Here is a 14,311-nt window from a genome sequence, read left to right on the forward strand (position 1 = left end):
GAAGAATTAGGACACATATAGGACACATTTAAATATAATGGATCATGCATAATTGGCACAAGGTGTGTGTGCTTCTCATGTGGAACAGGGACAACAATTCACCACAATGCAGGGGGTAGCGGAAGTGAAATCATGCACCCGATGACATCGGAGGAAGTGAGGGCCTATGACATTTGATCCCCAATAACATCACATGACATTTAACCCTTATGTCATCATTTGAAGTGAAAGACGGATGTAAACAAAAAATAAAAAAGGTACATACGTTCACATTGCAGAACATATCAATCCAATACAAAAAAGACATAAGACTTTTAGAAACCCACCACATTTTAACTAGGGTACTATCTTGATATGTCATAAAGGGGGCCATGTTATGACATGGGAAAACCCACGAGAGCCAACACAGGGAAGGGGCACTGCCATGCATATGTCACTTCAGCTTCATATGGCCATTTACTGCCATCTTATACCATTTATAGCTGCACATGTCACGTAATGCCATTATATAGCATACCAAATATAGCATCTATTAGAAGCTACTGCCATCTTATGTCTATTTTAGCCTTACAGTTTATGCACAGTAAAAATACATTGGTAACATTTTCATACATCTAGCTGTTTTAATAATATGCCAAGTGCATCCTTAAATGTCCAGTAATGCCACCCAATGACAGTTAATGCCCCATACACCTGGTACGTCCCCATATGTAATTGCTGTCATTTTTATTAGGAAGTGCAGCCTCAAGTGCCACAGTAATGTCATTCAATTATTTTTATGCGTGGTATAAGGTACCATAAGTACAGCCACACGTCTAAATGATACCATTAGGTGCTAAACTCAACCTCAAATGATCCATTAACACCCCATAGCTGTTTACATGCATGATATATTTGCCACGTGTAGCCTCAGATTTCCTCAGGAAATGACAATAAATGCCTCAATAAATGCAAATGGTATGTCACTGCATGTATTGTGCAACCTCAAGCCCAGTTGTTGCCGTCCTATGCCAATGAAATGCCACTTAGTTCCTCATGTGCATGGCATCCATACCATCAGAGGTCAGCAGCCTGTGGCTAATCAGATGTGTTGGCGTCTGGCTCCCACGATCCCTGACAATTGACTATGCTCAATAAGGCTGATAAGAGATGCAGTCCAAAACATCAGGAGAGGCAAAGGTGACACTAAAAAAGTTTGCCCAACATTAACAAAGTTTGCAAGCAATGTATATATTTTTGTACTTTTTAAAACGACACTCATTTTAAACGATGACATTACTCCGAGCCTATTCTTGGATTTATTGATGGTACCATCACTTGGGCATTTATAATAATCCATTACTTATAGAGTGCTTTCGCCAAAGCAGTTCACATAAACCACTCTTATATAAAAATTAACTCAACAACAGAAATGAATATTCATTTTTCGACCTCAGAAGAATGAAAGGTTGAGCAGACTTTGTTAAAATGCAAACCTGTGACCTGCAGAACACAGATAGATCTCAGCATTGAGCACTTAACCCGGTCCTTAAATGTACATATCACAGCATTTAGTAATACGCTGGCTCGGGGGGTGGTTTAAAAAGGACTGGATAGAAGAGGAGAGGGTGTTAGTTAAATATGCTTATGAATGTTTCTTTTAACGACACAATTAAACAAAATACTGTTCTGCAATTGGATAGTTCAGCGAGTAAAAAGCTCAACTCTGACATGTGCCAGCCTGCACTTTCCAAGTTCATTTTTCAGCAGGGTAAATGAAGTACTATTTCATTTTGTAGTAATAACACCTATTTCTACAGTGCTTACAAGCAGAAGGAGCCAGACATGAAGCGTTATATGTAAAAGTATGATATAATACCAACTATTTTAACTGGATATTGTAAAATCTATGCCACAGCAACATCAAAAAGCAGAGTATTTTGGCACAAAATTATAATCTTTTGAAACATAAAACAATCAAGCTAAGAAGCTCTGGGTCTGAGGCGTCCAGTGTGCCTGGCCTACACAGACAAACACTAATCTCCAGCTGCAGCTTTTCAAATACAATACATTGGAGGGAACTAAACTTCACAGGGTTATTCCCCAAATTAAAGAGGGCTCTAAGAACTCTCTTTATTTTCGTTTGCACACTGCCGCTCCAATCCTTGTCAAGCGGTGGCAGAAGCAGTGCCAGAGGTAGCAGGGGTGTAACCAGGAGTTGCAGCTGCAACCTCTGGTAACCCCCAAATGATGTCCATGATGTGGAAGCTAGATATGCAGTGTGCTGTGTACTCGCTCCTTGATCCCCAGCGGTAGCTGCTGTCTACTATGTGATGCCTGACACCCAGGAGCTTGTTTTAGCTCCTGCTCTTTGAATCTTAAGTTTGGGCCCTGTCGGGGGTCATTTAATAATGGCCGGTGTGGAAAATCAAAGTGTAAAATTACATTTACGGTTTAATTTTCCACTCCAGCTCCAGTTCTGAAGGGTACAAGGGCCGCAAAGCAGGGCTATCATCTCCACTTTGCTTTCCTCCGCCGTATCGGCAGAACACTTGGTGTTAAGTCTCCATGAGATGCTTAAGCAAAGGGCTCAAAATGGAACATGCCTTTGTTTAGCACTTGCTGATAAACCAGGCCTATTCCCTTGGAATCCACTATAAAACAGTGCCTGCAAAGCGTAATTTGCAGGCAGCATTTTATTACTCCCAAAGCGAAGAGTAAAAGTGAAGAGTAAAGGCAAATTGACCTTGCATTACTCTTCTCTTTTACTCTGAACTTTGAGTGACGAAAATTGAATACAGGGCGCCCAACAACATGTAAGTGGAAGCTTTGGCGGTCCCCTGGATGTCATTTCTATTTTATGTCAAATGACCCCGTATGTGTACCATTAAGGAATTTGATCGAATGTGGGAAACTGATTTTGATGGCTACAGTGGAGGGTGTTATTTTTCAGATCTTTATAAAAGTCAAGTTTGTGTAGACACACTGACTCACACAATTTACCATCCTATGCAAATGCCACCCCTTTTTAGAGGGAGCCCATATACAGCATGAGTCAGAGAAGGGCAAACTGGCATTGGACTATTTGAAAATGCTTTGTTGATGCAGCCCACTACTACTGTTGACAAAAGCGTGCTGGACATAAAGTTGATATCTGGCCAGTTTGGACATTGGTAATGATCTAATGTCAGTTTGTATCTGTTAGGAAAATACTACAACATGCCAGGCATCGTATTAGAGAAGCATGCCATACTGTGCAAACATATCATATTTGTCAAAGATTTGCAGTCAGATACCTGTTTTAGCAGGCGAACATGGGAGTGGTTTTACATCAAGGCCTTCCTGTAGCATCCAGGCTGGCAGCTCCCTTTTCCTCTGGTTGGATTTTGCTTGTTGTAGCTCTTCATTCCATTTTGTAGATTCAGACTATAGAGAAGTTGAAAAAGTATCAAGAAAAGTTAAGGCCTTTGAAAATCAACATTGATATTTAATATGTTATAATGTCCAATCAATATTTATCAACCCACTAATAATTTCATACTAACATAAAAAAATGAGAACAATGTAATTTCCCAATGTTCCGCAAAATGGTGATTTTGCTAGGGCACGCCGGAAAGTCAGGATTGTATTGAGGGCACAGAGGTAAGTATTATGTATAAACAAAATCAATTTTTTGACAGCTGCAAGAAAATGTACCTTTCAGGAAACAAATTCCCCCAGCAGGACTACCATTCCCACAATTGCATGTATACTACAGAAATGCAACAGTTTAACGTCCATGTCCTCCTCAAATAGGCATCACCCCTCACGTTATATCCTCCATTTCCTGAAACTGCTTCATCTTTGGAGCCTGAGATGGAGCAAAGGGCCGATGGGGTATCATCATACAGACACAGAGGCGATACAATGCATTTCAGCGGAAGAGGGAAGCAAAGACCCGGTCTACGAAACAGAATGCCGAGCAAAGGGAAGTGAGATGCCAAAAGCAAATGTAAAGGAAGAAAGGGGGAGAGCAAGGACCCTGGACACAAGGAACATCCTCCAGTATCTGAGTAACAAGAGCATCACGACACAAACTCGCCACTCGGTGAAGTGTAGAACAGAGCGCAACACTACAAGAGCACAAAACAGGAAAATGCCCGACAAACACTGAGGGGGAAAGGGCAAGCAGACCAGCATGGAAGCATTCACCCGCGACACAGCGACACGAACCAGCCCTCCCCAACAGACGCTAGTACGGCCACGGCAAGGCCAGAACAACAAGAAGGGAGGCAGGGCGACGCCCGTACTAGAGGCCATAGCAGCGCTGAAAACTTCACTGGAGCATAAATTAGACGCAGTGATCATAGGTGTGGGCCTCCTAAAACAGGATGTTCGGGCCCTGGCAGACCGGGCGAGCATGGCAGAACAGCAGGTGCAGACCAACACTACTGCACAGTCCCAATTGACAGACATGCTGGATAGCGTATGCACCCTCAAGCACAGAGCTGAAGACGCAGAAGGGAGGGCTCGCAGAAACAACATAAGGATTGTCAGACTCCCAGAGGGAGAGGAAGGCAGAGATCCCACAAATTATGTGGAAAACCTGCTATTACATGAAGTGGGAGCCGGGCTACTGTCATAAGACTTTGCGGTGGAAAGAGCCCATAGAACCCCGATCAGAAAGCCCCGGCAGGGAGCACCCCGAGGCTTGTGATTGCCAGAATCATGAATTTTAAAGACTGGGAGAAGATACTAACATTATCGAGAGAGGGAGGAGCGATCACCAGAAACTCCTCTAAGATAGCGATCTGCCTGTCCTCGTGCAAAGAAAAAGAGCAAGATTTGGGCCGACAAAGGAGCACCTCAGAAATGCAAACTTGAGGTATATGTTATTGTACCCCGCCAAACTAAAAGTGCTCCACAATGGCAGAACACACATCTTTGAAACCACAGAAGAAGCCCACGAGTGGATGGATCAACAGGGAATACCCCAGCTAACTCCCAGGAATGCACTCCAGTAAGGCAAAGATGGCAAAGACCGAAAGGCCTAGACAGACAAAGGACACCAAAGAGATCATGAGGACCAGATGTAATATATAGTAGGAGACAGAGGATCCAACCCTGAAGCTGCCCCGATAGACGCCACGACAGAGACCACTGCAAACTTGTACAAGTTAAAGATGCCATAAGGCATCGCACTGTGTTGGGAAAGATTTCATAATTGTATGCAATTTTCCCTCCATGTGTCAACCCCCAAACTTTTTGCTGCTGTTTAAACACCATTGACTGACTTTGCCAGAGAAGCACAGCTCTCAGCTGCACTCCTCTGGGCTTTCGCTCACTTTTTATGGGGAAACTGACATGCCCTTAAGACAGTCAGTACTGGGAGACTTTGTTTCCCTTAGTTCTTTCCTCATGTTGCAACTTTTGTGCAACATGTAACAAGTGTGCATTGTAACATACCTTACAGCACACTTGGGTCTCTAGTCATTTCAAAAGGCCCTAGAAACTCTCGCTGGACTTTTTATGAACTGTGCAGTTGTGTCATGGACAGGACTGGTAGCAGCTATCGTTTTCTCATATTTGTAACCCTTTCTTGCCATGTTAACCGCGTTTGGCACGAATAGGTGGCATGGCTCCAAAATGGCCATGCCACAAGGTTCTTTGTCCTGTCCTTTGGCCATCTTGCCCCTTCACTTTTCCCTGGTCGAGTCGACCCGGGTCAGTCCTTATTTGGTCATGCACTTTCCCGCGAATCCCAATGCTTTCGCAGGCTTCTGCATGCCTTGTGTGTGTGCCTCCAGGATGTGGGCTGGGATGTCTGTTCCCAATACACATCCTGGGTGCCAGAGAGTCTAGAGTGTCCTGAATGCCTGGGACCACCGTGGTCCATGATTGGTCCACTTATGGAGTGAGTGCTTGTGAGCAGATCTCCCATTGGGTCCTCTCCGTTTTTGCGCGAATGGAACTTTGGATAAGAGGAGGCTGAAAACAACACTACCATGTCGATCTCCTGAGTTCACACTGAACAAAGGATAAGGAGCCAAGTATCCTGCAACAAGAAGCCGAGCCAAGGAACCGCTGGTGACCCTCTGGAAGGTTTGGCGCCCTGAGCCCTCTGTCGTCCCGCGAGACCCCTCTGCATCTGATCGTCCTAGAAGGTCTGTGAAGACGCTTCAACCAATTGGAATAGTGGGATCAACTATTCTTGGCACCTTCACCAAACCCTGCAAGTAAGCCTCTTCGGAAGCGTCCCTGGGCCAACCAGTGGCTGACCAGCTTACACTGGACCTTTGCTCTGTCACTGCCGTTGTTTCGAGGAGGGCCCTCGAAACTTGGTATACTTCTAGCTCTGTGTCCACGGCACCCTCACACCGAATTTCGTACACTTTGCATTCCCAGGTCTGAAGTGAGACGAGTGCGCCCAGACCGGAGTAAACACGGTTACCTTGTTGCCCTGCTGAGGCAACGCCCTGTGCAAGTTCGCTGCTTTTGTGACCCCCTTGCCCCTGAAGCCTGCTGCAGTAGAACTGGACCGATTCCTCCACCCTGAGCGGAGAAATCAACACTGTCCCATTTGGGAATCCTTGCTGCATCTCGGAAACTACACGGTGTCGAGACGTCCTGATTGTCGCATTCAAACCTGCCAGCGAAGTGGACTGTACTGGCGAAGTTTGGGTCTGCCTGCGTGAGGGACCGGTGAGTAGTCCTTACCCCAACCGCTGACCCCCAGCGCAGGAGCCCACTTTTACACACGAGTGGCCCCTGGGGGCCCCTTTCCTTTCCACAGCTATTGCAAGATAGCGACTCCATCCTGCACTCTCAAACTGCCTCTGCCCTCAAGTGGAGGTCCTGCTGAATAGTCGGAACTTGTTCTTCATCGCCTTATCCACCTTCCTGAGCTGCTAGAGACCCTTAAGAGACCCTATTTTTTCCATTGGCACAGCACGTGCATGTACTATTGAGCACAAGGCTCCTCTCTTCGTAGGGCTTGGACTGCCTCTTAGTTAGGTGTAATCTGGATGTGGAACTGGGTCTAAAGATTACTTGCACTGCCTGTTTTCCTCCCCATCTAGGTGGTCTGCATATTTCGTGCTTTTAACCCTTAAACCCTATTGGTCTTGTATATATATTGTGTTGATTATGATGTATTGGTTTAGTCTAGTGTTACTGTGATTCTTTGCCATGGTCTATGTTACAAAGGCCTTGTAATAAATGTGTCTATATTTTTCATATAACACCTGTCTGGAGTAATTTGTAAGTGTCCTTGCTTTGTATGCTCATTGAGGTCTTTCAGTCACCCTCACCCCTCTTGAGACTTAGTCTTGACCGCTTGCCATAACTAGCCTGATTGGTCTGGCTTGTTCAGAGGTTACCCTGTTCCAAGAAACTAGGTTGGCTTCTGAACCTTTGCCCCCCCCAGATCTGAGTTCAGAAATCCTTTTTAATACACTGTGACGAGCCGGCCCAAAGCATTGGAGTTGTGCAAGGAAAGCGGCGGAGCCTAAGGAGGGGGAGGGTGTCTGGGCGTTTGTTTACAGTTATAGTTAGTTGGTTGAAAGGCGGCACGAGAATGGGAGTACTTAATGGACACAAAGAACATCAACAAAGTGCAAGAAGCAAAAAGATAAAGGCAAAAAAGGAGACGAGGTATCGCCAGACGCCCGAGTAGCAGAGCAACCTGGCAAAGACCACTCTGAACATGGCTGTACAAGAAGAAGATGACACCACATCAGCAGGGGCAGCAGACAACAACTCATCAGAGAAAGAGGATAGGAGGCACGACCGAACGAACAACATAGGCTCATGGGAAAAGAAGAGTCACAGCATGAGCAATCCTAATGAGCTACTTGGAATGTACGAGTGCTGAACAATTACTTCAAGAGACTGAGAGCGTACGCTTGGTTGAATAGATCAAAGGTGAAAGTGGCAATGCTGCAGGAAACCCACTTGACGAAGGAGAAGCAGTCTAAAATAGCAAAAAAGTGGGGAGGACAAATGTATGGCTCAATTTATTCCAACTATGCCAGAGGAGTATTAAAGTGGGTAGCCCCCAACGTCCCGTTCCAGCTCATAACGCAAGAACAAGATAAAGAGGTAAGACTGATCATTATGCACGGTATCTTAGAGAACAAAGAGGTGTGTTTGGTCAAAACATACGCCCGAACCACGATGCGAGACAGTTCTTCAGGACTCTTGCTCCAAGATTGGGCCCATTCTGAGAGGCGACCTATATTTGGGCAGGAGACTTTAACTGCACACTCAACCCGACATTGGACAGGTCCGACAATAAACACACGAAGCCAGCACCACCGGCGAAAGCCCTGCAGGTGATTCTGGAACAGTTGAAACTGGAAGATGTTTGGAGGAGAATGCACGGGGAAACCAGAGGGTACTCCCACTATAGTGCCCCACATGGTACGCATACACACATAGATTACATGTTCTCTGGTGCCGAGACCCTGGGGGAATTCACTAGCATACACTTTAAAGCGAGGACACTCTCAGACCATGCCTCGTTGATAGCGGTATGGGAATACACTTATAGGAAGGCCCCTATACCGACGTGGAGGCTGAGAGCAGAAGCACTATTGGAGGGTGAGTTCCAAGAACACCTCCAAGACACGATAGTGGACTACTACCACAATAACTCAGGCAGTGAAGACAAATCCCGGACCCTCGGGGATGCCTTTAAAGTGGTGGTTAGGGGGGGGCGTCGATAGGTAAAACAGGGGAGCTTAAAGGGAGCATTCAGGCAGAGCTGGTTAAAGTAGCGGAGGAAATAGAACAGGCATAAAAACAGGCGTGTATAACAGGGGAATAACCGGCAGAGCTAATATCATTACGGTTGCAGTGTGAGACCATCAGGGAGAGATTGGGGAAACTCGATTATGGGAAGTATGTGCAGAAATTACATGCAGAGGGGGATAAACCAGGAAGACTCCTTGCCTGCTTAACCAAGCAGGACACAAAAAAGGAACCGATAAACGCAATAAAAAATGAGAAGGGGGAGGAGGTGAGGATCCAAGAGGGTATCCACCAGGTATTTTCACATTTTTACGAGAAACTGTGCTCTCGAAATTAGGAGTCAGATATCTTGGACATAAGTGACTGCCTGACCCAGATAGAATTGCCTAACAGATGCAGTTACTCGAGGCCTTGCTCCCAATAGAAGAGATAGAAGCAGTAATAGACAATCTTCCGACGGCAAAGACTATGGGACCCGATGGATGGCCTAGTGAGTTTTATAAGAAATATAAGAATACGCTAGCACCTAAGCTGCTGAAAGTATATGAGGAGGCGCACACACAAAGTCATAGAATCGTTAATTATACCAATCCTGAAGCTTGTGGAAGTCGCCACTAGACTGCAGCTCGTACAAGCCAATTTCCATGATTAATCAAGATTGTAAAATCCTGACAGCGACCCTGGAACACAGGCTCAAACGGGTTAGAAAAAGCCCAAGTTAGCAGAAGGGCGATGGTCCCAGTGTAAAACTACCCCGTAGGCGCAGATACCCAGTTGCGAATGAGCAATGAAACCCCCAAATATGGACGATTGAGATTGTGCGCAAAACAGACGAAGAGGACGTGGAACACTCCCAACACGAAGTGCCAGATTGAATGTTATGTTGTTTGTTGTGTGTTATCTAAATGTTGTGTAAAAAACAATAAAGAGGTTAAAAAAAAAGTTCAAGACGAGGCAGGGTACGCACCAGCGGGGAGACACGCAACTTTCAACCTTGCCCCGCAAGTTTTTAACTTGCCCACTAGAGCATGCTGGGACACTAAAGTCATGGCGGAGCCCCAGCAGTAGAAAGCAACAGGGCAGAAGCCAGACACGAGAGGCTGGGACGCCAAAGCCACGGAATAGCACTGGCATGAGAAAGCAACAGGGCAGAAGCCCGACAAGAGAGGCTGGAATGCCAAAGTTACAGCACAACCTGTTAGTTTCCCAAAAATCTACCTTTGGCCTAGCCCCACATGGACGAACAATTTGTCAAACTGCAACTCTACCTCAGGGGGGTGTGGACCACTCTAGCCCCCCTGCATATATATCTCAGGGCGATTGTGTTCTGTGTTACTGTGTTACTGCAAATAGGACATACACGACAAACCAAACCAAACACTAAGAAATGACACGAGAAATAAGATAACAATGGACACAAATAAAAACACACAAGTCAGTCTCAATTATAACAGTGGAATACTTTTATTCATAAACAGCAAGGCATGATAAGCACTTCTAGCAATACCAAATTTTGCACCCCTTATATGCTTGGGTGCAAACTGCAATAAATGTAAGCCTCACAGGCTTCTAATGCAAGCAATCTAATAGCAACGAACCATCAGCATTCCTCTCCAATCCACATCACACTCTCTCTCTCTGAGACAATCCCTGTCTGATCTCCCCTTCTATCAAACCAAAAGCTCTGCTGAGTGTCTGTCCTAATTCCCCATTTGCAGGTCTATCAATCAATTAGGCCTCATACTCAATCAGCAATACTCCCCTTTGCATGTGCAAGCTTCCCAATCTTGAATGTGTCCCATTGCTCAGCTCTTCAGCTACCTTGCAGCCAGCCACTCGAACTGCCTCAAGCCTCTGCCAGGGCCTCTTTCATTGGCCCTCAGTGGTCTGGTCTCCTGCCAGTCTGGTCTCCTGCCAAAGCTCCCTGCTAGATCGATCTCATCTGCTCTCATCAGATCTCCCAGAATGCTTCTCCAAGCTGCATGCCAGCCGATTCTCCAAAAGCCTCTCTGCCAAATCGCCTCCAAGCTGCATCCAAAACGCTTCCCCAAAAGCTTTCTCGCCTCTGCTTCCCTAACACATCTATGCCAAAACTCCTCTATTGCTCATTTCAGGCTCCCAGTTATAGTGTCAATTCACATCACTCTTTCTCCATGGTTACATGTCAAAACTCTCTTAGCAAGCATTTCTCTAAAACCAAGCGCCTAAAGGTCTGTTACGTCAATCTTGTTCTGTCTCCAATCACTGTGTGTTCTAGTCACTGTGACATTGCAGCCTATCTTGTACGTGTCCTATGGCCTTCTCCAGTCTGTGTTACGAAACACCATCCTCCCATTTCTCCATTCATTGCCAGCTCTTAGCTTCTCTGAAATCTCTCTCTCTGTGTCTGTCTCTGTGCAAAGCTCCTCACTTCCTGCAAATGCCCCCACCTTCCTGTCTGCGAGCAAGCCAGGGATGCTGATAAGCCTCCCTTCTTCGATTCTATTTGGGCAAGACTTACATCTTATCTGTTTGCCTGCCAACAAGGCCCAAGGCCTGCTAAACTAGCCCAGAAGCTATGGCCTTCCTGCCAAGAAACTGTTTACATATCCCTCGATTCACAGTCTACCATAACAATGTCTCAGCTGAACGAAGTGGAGCTGCTCTGTGTGTCTCTTCAGAATGGCTTAGGAGCCAGTTACATGCTTTATGGTGCTTCACTCATTCTCTCTCAAACCAAGCGCTATACCATGGCTCAATGCATACTTCTAAGTGCATATTCATGTTTGTGTCTAATTGCATACATAATACATAATAACATATGTCTAAACATGTATATGCAAGGCACTTCACATAACAGGGCCTCTTTCTCTAGCAAACCAAATGTCTGAATAATATGAATAATGGATAACTAATGTCACTACTCAGAATGAATGATGGATAAATGAATCCCTAAATGAGTAATGAATTACTAATGATAACATACCAGGCCTCTTCATAATATCTGGTTTTACAAATTGCTCCTCTTATCATTAGATAATACATTACTAGATACAAATGTCTAGACAGATAGTCAATGTGGCATGCTAAAACAAGCAAAATTGAAAAAATCATTCTATCATGGACATTTCTCAATAATGCAAAAACCCAAAATGCAAAAATTCCACTCTATTAGTGTCAAGCACAAAACTCAAATGCATAGCTGCAAGCGTGTCAGAATTCAAAATGGCATATTCAAATCTCTAAACAAATCTCTAATGGCAAATCATAGCAGAAATCCTAATGTAGCAATTCAAGCTAAAGTCAAGTTAAAAAGGTGTGAAGCCAAAAGTGTGTCTCTACAAGCAGATGCATTCAAAATGAAAATGAAGCATAGAATCAATGCATCTGTACTGTGGACATCAAGATGGATTCAATTTCAGCGTGTCAAGCACAAAATGACAATATCTCACTTTCACAGGTGTCAAAGACTCATTTCAGATCAGTGCATACATCCAGTGTATACATTCAGTGTATTCATTTCCAGTTCAATGCAGTTCATTGGTCTCCTCATGGACCCCAGATTCCAGTCTCTCACTGCATGTCAGTCTGTGAACAAATCATCCAGATCAATTCAGGTTGTAGCCAATCAGAACAGCATGTGTGTCCTCACATCTGCGCAAAATTCAAAGTCAGTACAGCTCAATGCCAGTGCAAAGGTGTAGCAAATCAGTGCCAACAAAGCGGTGTCAATAAAGCGTGTCAACAAATGTGTTCACAAATGTCAACAAAGAGCGTGTTCAGCAAACATGTGGCCCAAAGCAGAAGTGGTGTTCCAGCGGCAAACAGAACCGAAGTGTGTGTCCTGCAAATGGACAACTTTCAGTGACACATTTCAGAGCCTTACTGCATCGGCTCTCTCACAACAGGTGACAGATGTTTCTTCAGAGCAAATCATGCTCACTGCTGCAAGCTTCCGTTGGTGCTAATCAAAACAGAATCTGAAGCACTTTCCTGAACTCTCCCTATCTCCAAAGCTCTCCCTCTCTATCCTCTTGATACCGATGTATCATTCACAGTGGCACTCATTCAGGGTGTTGAAGCAAAACAATGCAGATGGCAACTCTCCAGTGGCAATGCAATGGCATTGCAATGGCCCTTCACATTGGCCAAAACTCAGATTTAGATTCAGAGCACTATCAGGCTCACTCCAGCCATGCCATGTGCAGATTTCAAAGCACTATGGTGTTGGATCAATGCTCACTCCCACAAGAGACAAAGAACTTCACTGCTCTTCAAATGTAGTTTAGCACCGGGAAATCAAATGCGTCAGAGCGTGTCTTCCTGCTCATTTGCATTTCTCTCCTTTTCCCTAGCCCCAAGCTTGTGACTTCTTCTGGTTCACAAGGTAAGGCATTCAGATGGATTCTCTTCTCGCTGCAGATTACAAAACAGCCCACATCCTAATTTCTCTCCTTTGCTGAATATCTTTCATCTTTGGCACAGAATGCTGCAAGGTGTCGACTTTCAAAACAGTCAGGATCTTCACTTCCCATGGCACTTCAGTTGTCAGCCGGGAAATCAGTCAGCAAACAGGTCTTCTGCGTACCTTCTCAGAGCACAGCCATTGACAAAGCCATACCACAAGGCCTCAAATCAGAGACATTCCCCAGAAGGGCAGCATCAAATTGTAGGTGTCAAATAACTTCTTTCTTCCAGCTCGAAGGCGCAATGGATCAGGAATTCAGGTAAGGATCAAAGGTATTGCTCTTGTTCTCCCTTTTTCTAGGAGCTCCAAACTCGAGGCGGGCGTGGAAGATGACTGGATGCAGACTTGCAGGCACAGTGAGCGTTACGCTGCTGGATGAAGAATAACGCAAAGCGTGTGCTGCTCTTCGGGCGTGGTTTAAATAGCTTCCAAAGTAGTCCCAGGTAAGTATTCCTCCCCAGCCCCACCCGAGTAAAAAAATAGTCCCTAGGTAAAATAGTCCCTTCCAAGCCTCGTTTGGCTTGGCCCTCTTGCATCATGGTCTGCATCAGGTAAGTTTGCAGCATGGTCTGCATCAGGTAAGTTTTAATCTATGAGCCTGGCGCCTATGGCGCCATGACTGGCCCTCCATATGAGCCTGGCACCATAAGCGTCAGGACTGCACCCAAATAGCCCCTAGCGGGGGTTGTTGGGCTTGCTTGGGGTAACTTGATGCCTGCTTCCGGAGTTGCTGGACTTGGCCTGGGTCCCCAGGGGTAGGCATCATGACAACGATTCAGTCGATTCATTTTCCTCTTGCTTCCTAACCATGTTGTAAAGCTGGCAGACAAAACAACATTTTCACTCCCAAACGTAGGCCAAACACTGCTGTCACAAATTCTGTCAAAAATGCCATCATGACATTCTACATCAAAGATCTTAACCATCTCATCTCTTCCCATAAATCTAGAATGCAAATGCTTCACAAAACTGTCCATGCAAAGGTGTCTCCAATGATTCAGTTTCACAATGCACATCTTCACAATGCAAATCTGCAAAGGCAATCCCTCTATGCATTTCTCTAGGTAAACTGCACATGTCTGATTTCATTTTCTTTTTGACTATAGTGCTACACTCATTCTCTCCCAAACCAAGCGCTATACCATGGTTCAATGC

At 45.2% G+C, this 14,311-nt stretch overlaps 1 protein-coding gene across 2 annotated transcripts in view; it reads right to left on the reverse strand.

The window, feature by feature from the left end:
- Positions 1–14,311, reverse strand: part of APLF (aprataxin and PNKP like factor) — a 960,891-nt gene that overhangs the window by 419,590 nt on the left and 526,990 nt on the right. For both annotated transcript variants that reach the window (XM_069608357.1, XM_069608358.1), the window contains exon 5: positions 3,276–3,405. In XM_069608357.1, the coding sequence (XP_069464458.1) occupies positions 3,276–3,405 (130 nt within the window). The remainder of the gene's footprint in view (positions 1–3,275; positions 3,406–14,311) is intronic.

This window comes from Ambystoma mexicanum, chromosome 4q (genome assembly GCF_040938575.1).
Source record: "Ambystoma mexicanum isolate Mex_15411 chromosome 4q, UKY_AmexF1_1, whole genome shotgun sequence".
Taxonomy (NCBI): Eukaryota; Metazoa; Chordata; class Amphibia; order Caudata; family Ambystomatidae; genus Ambystoma; species Ambystoma mexicanum.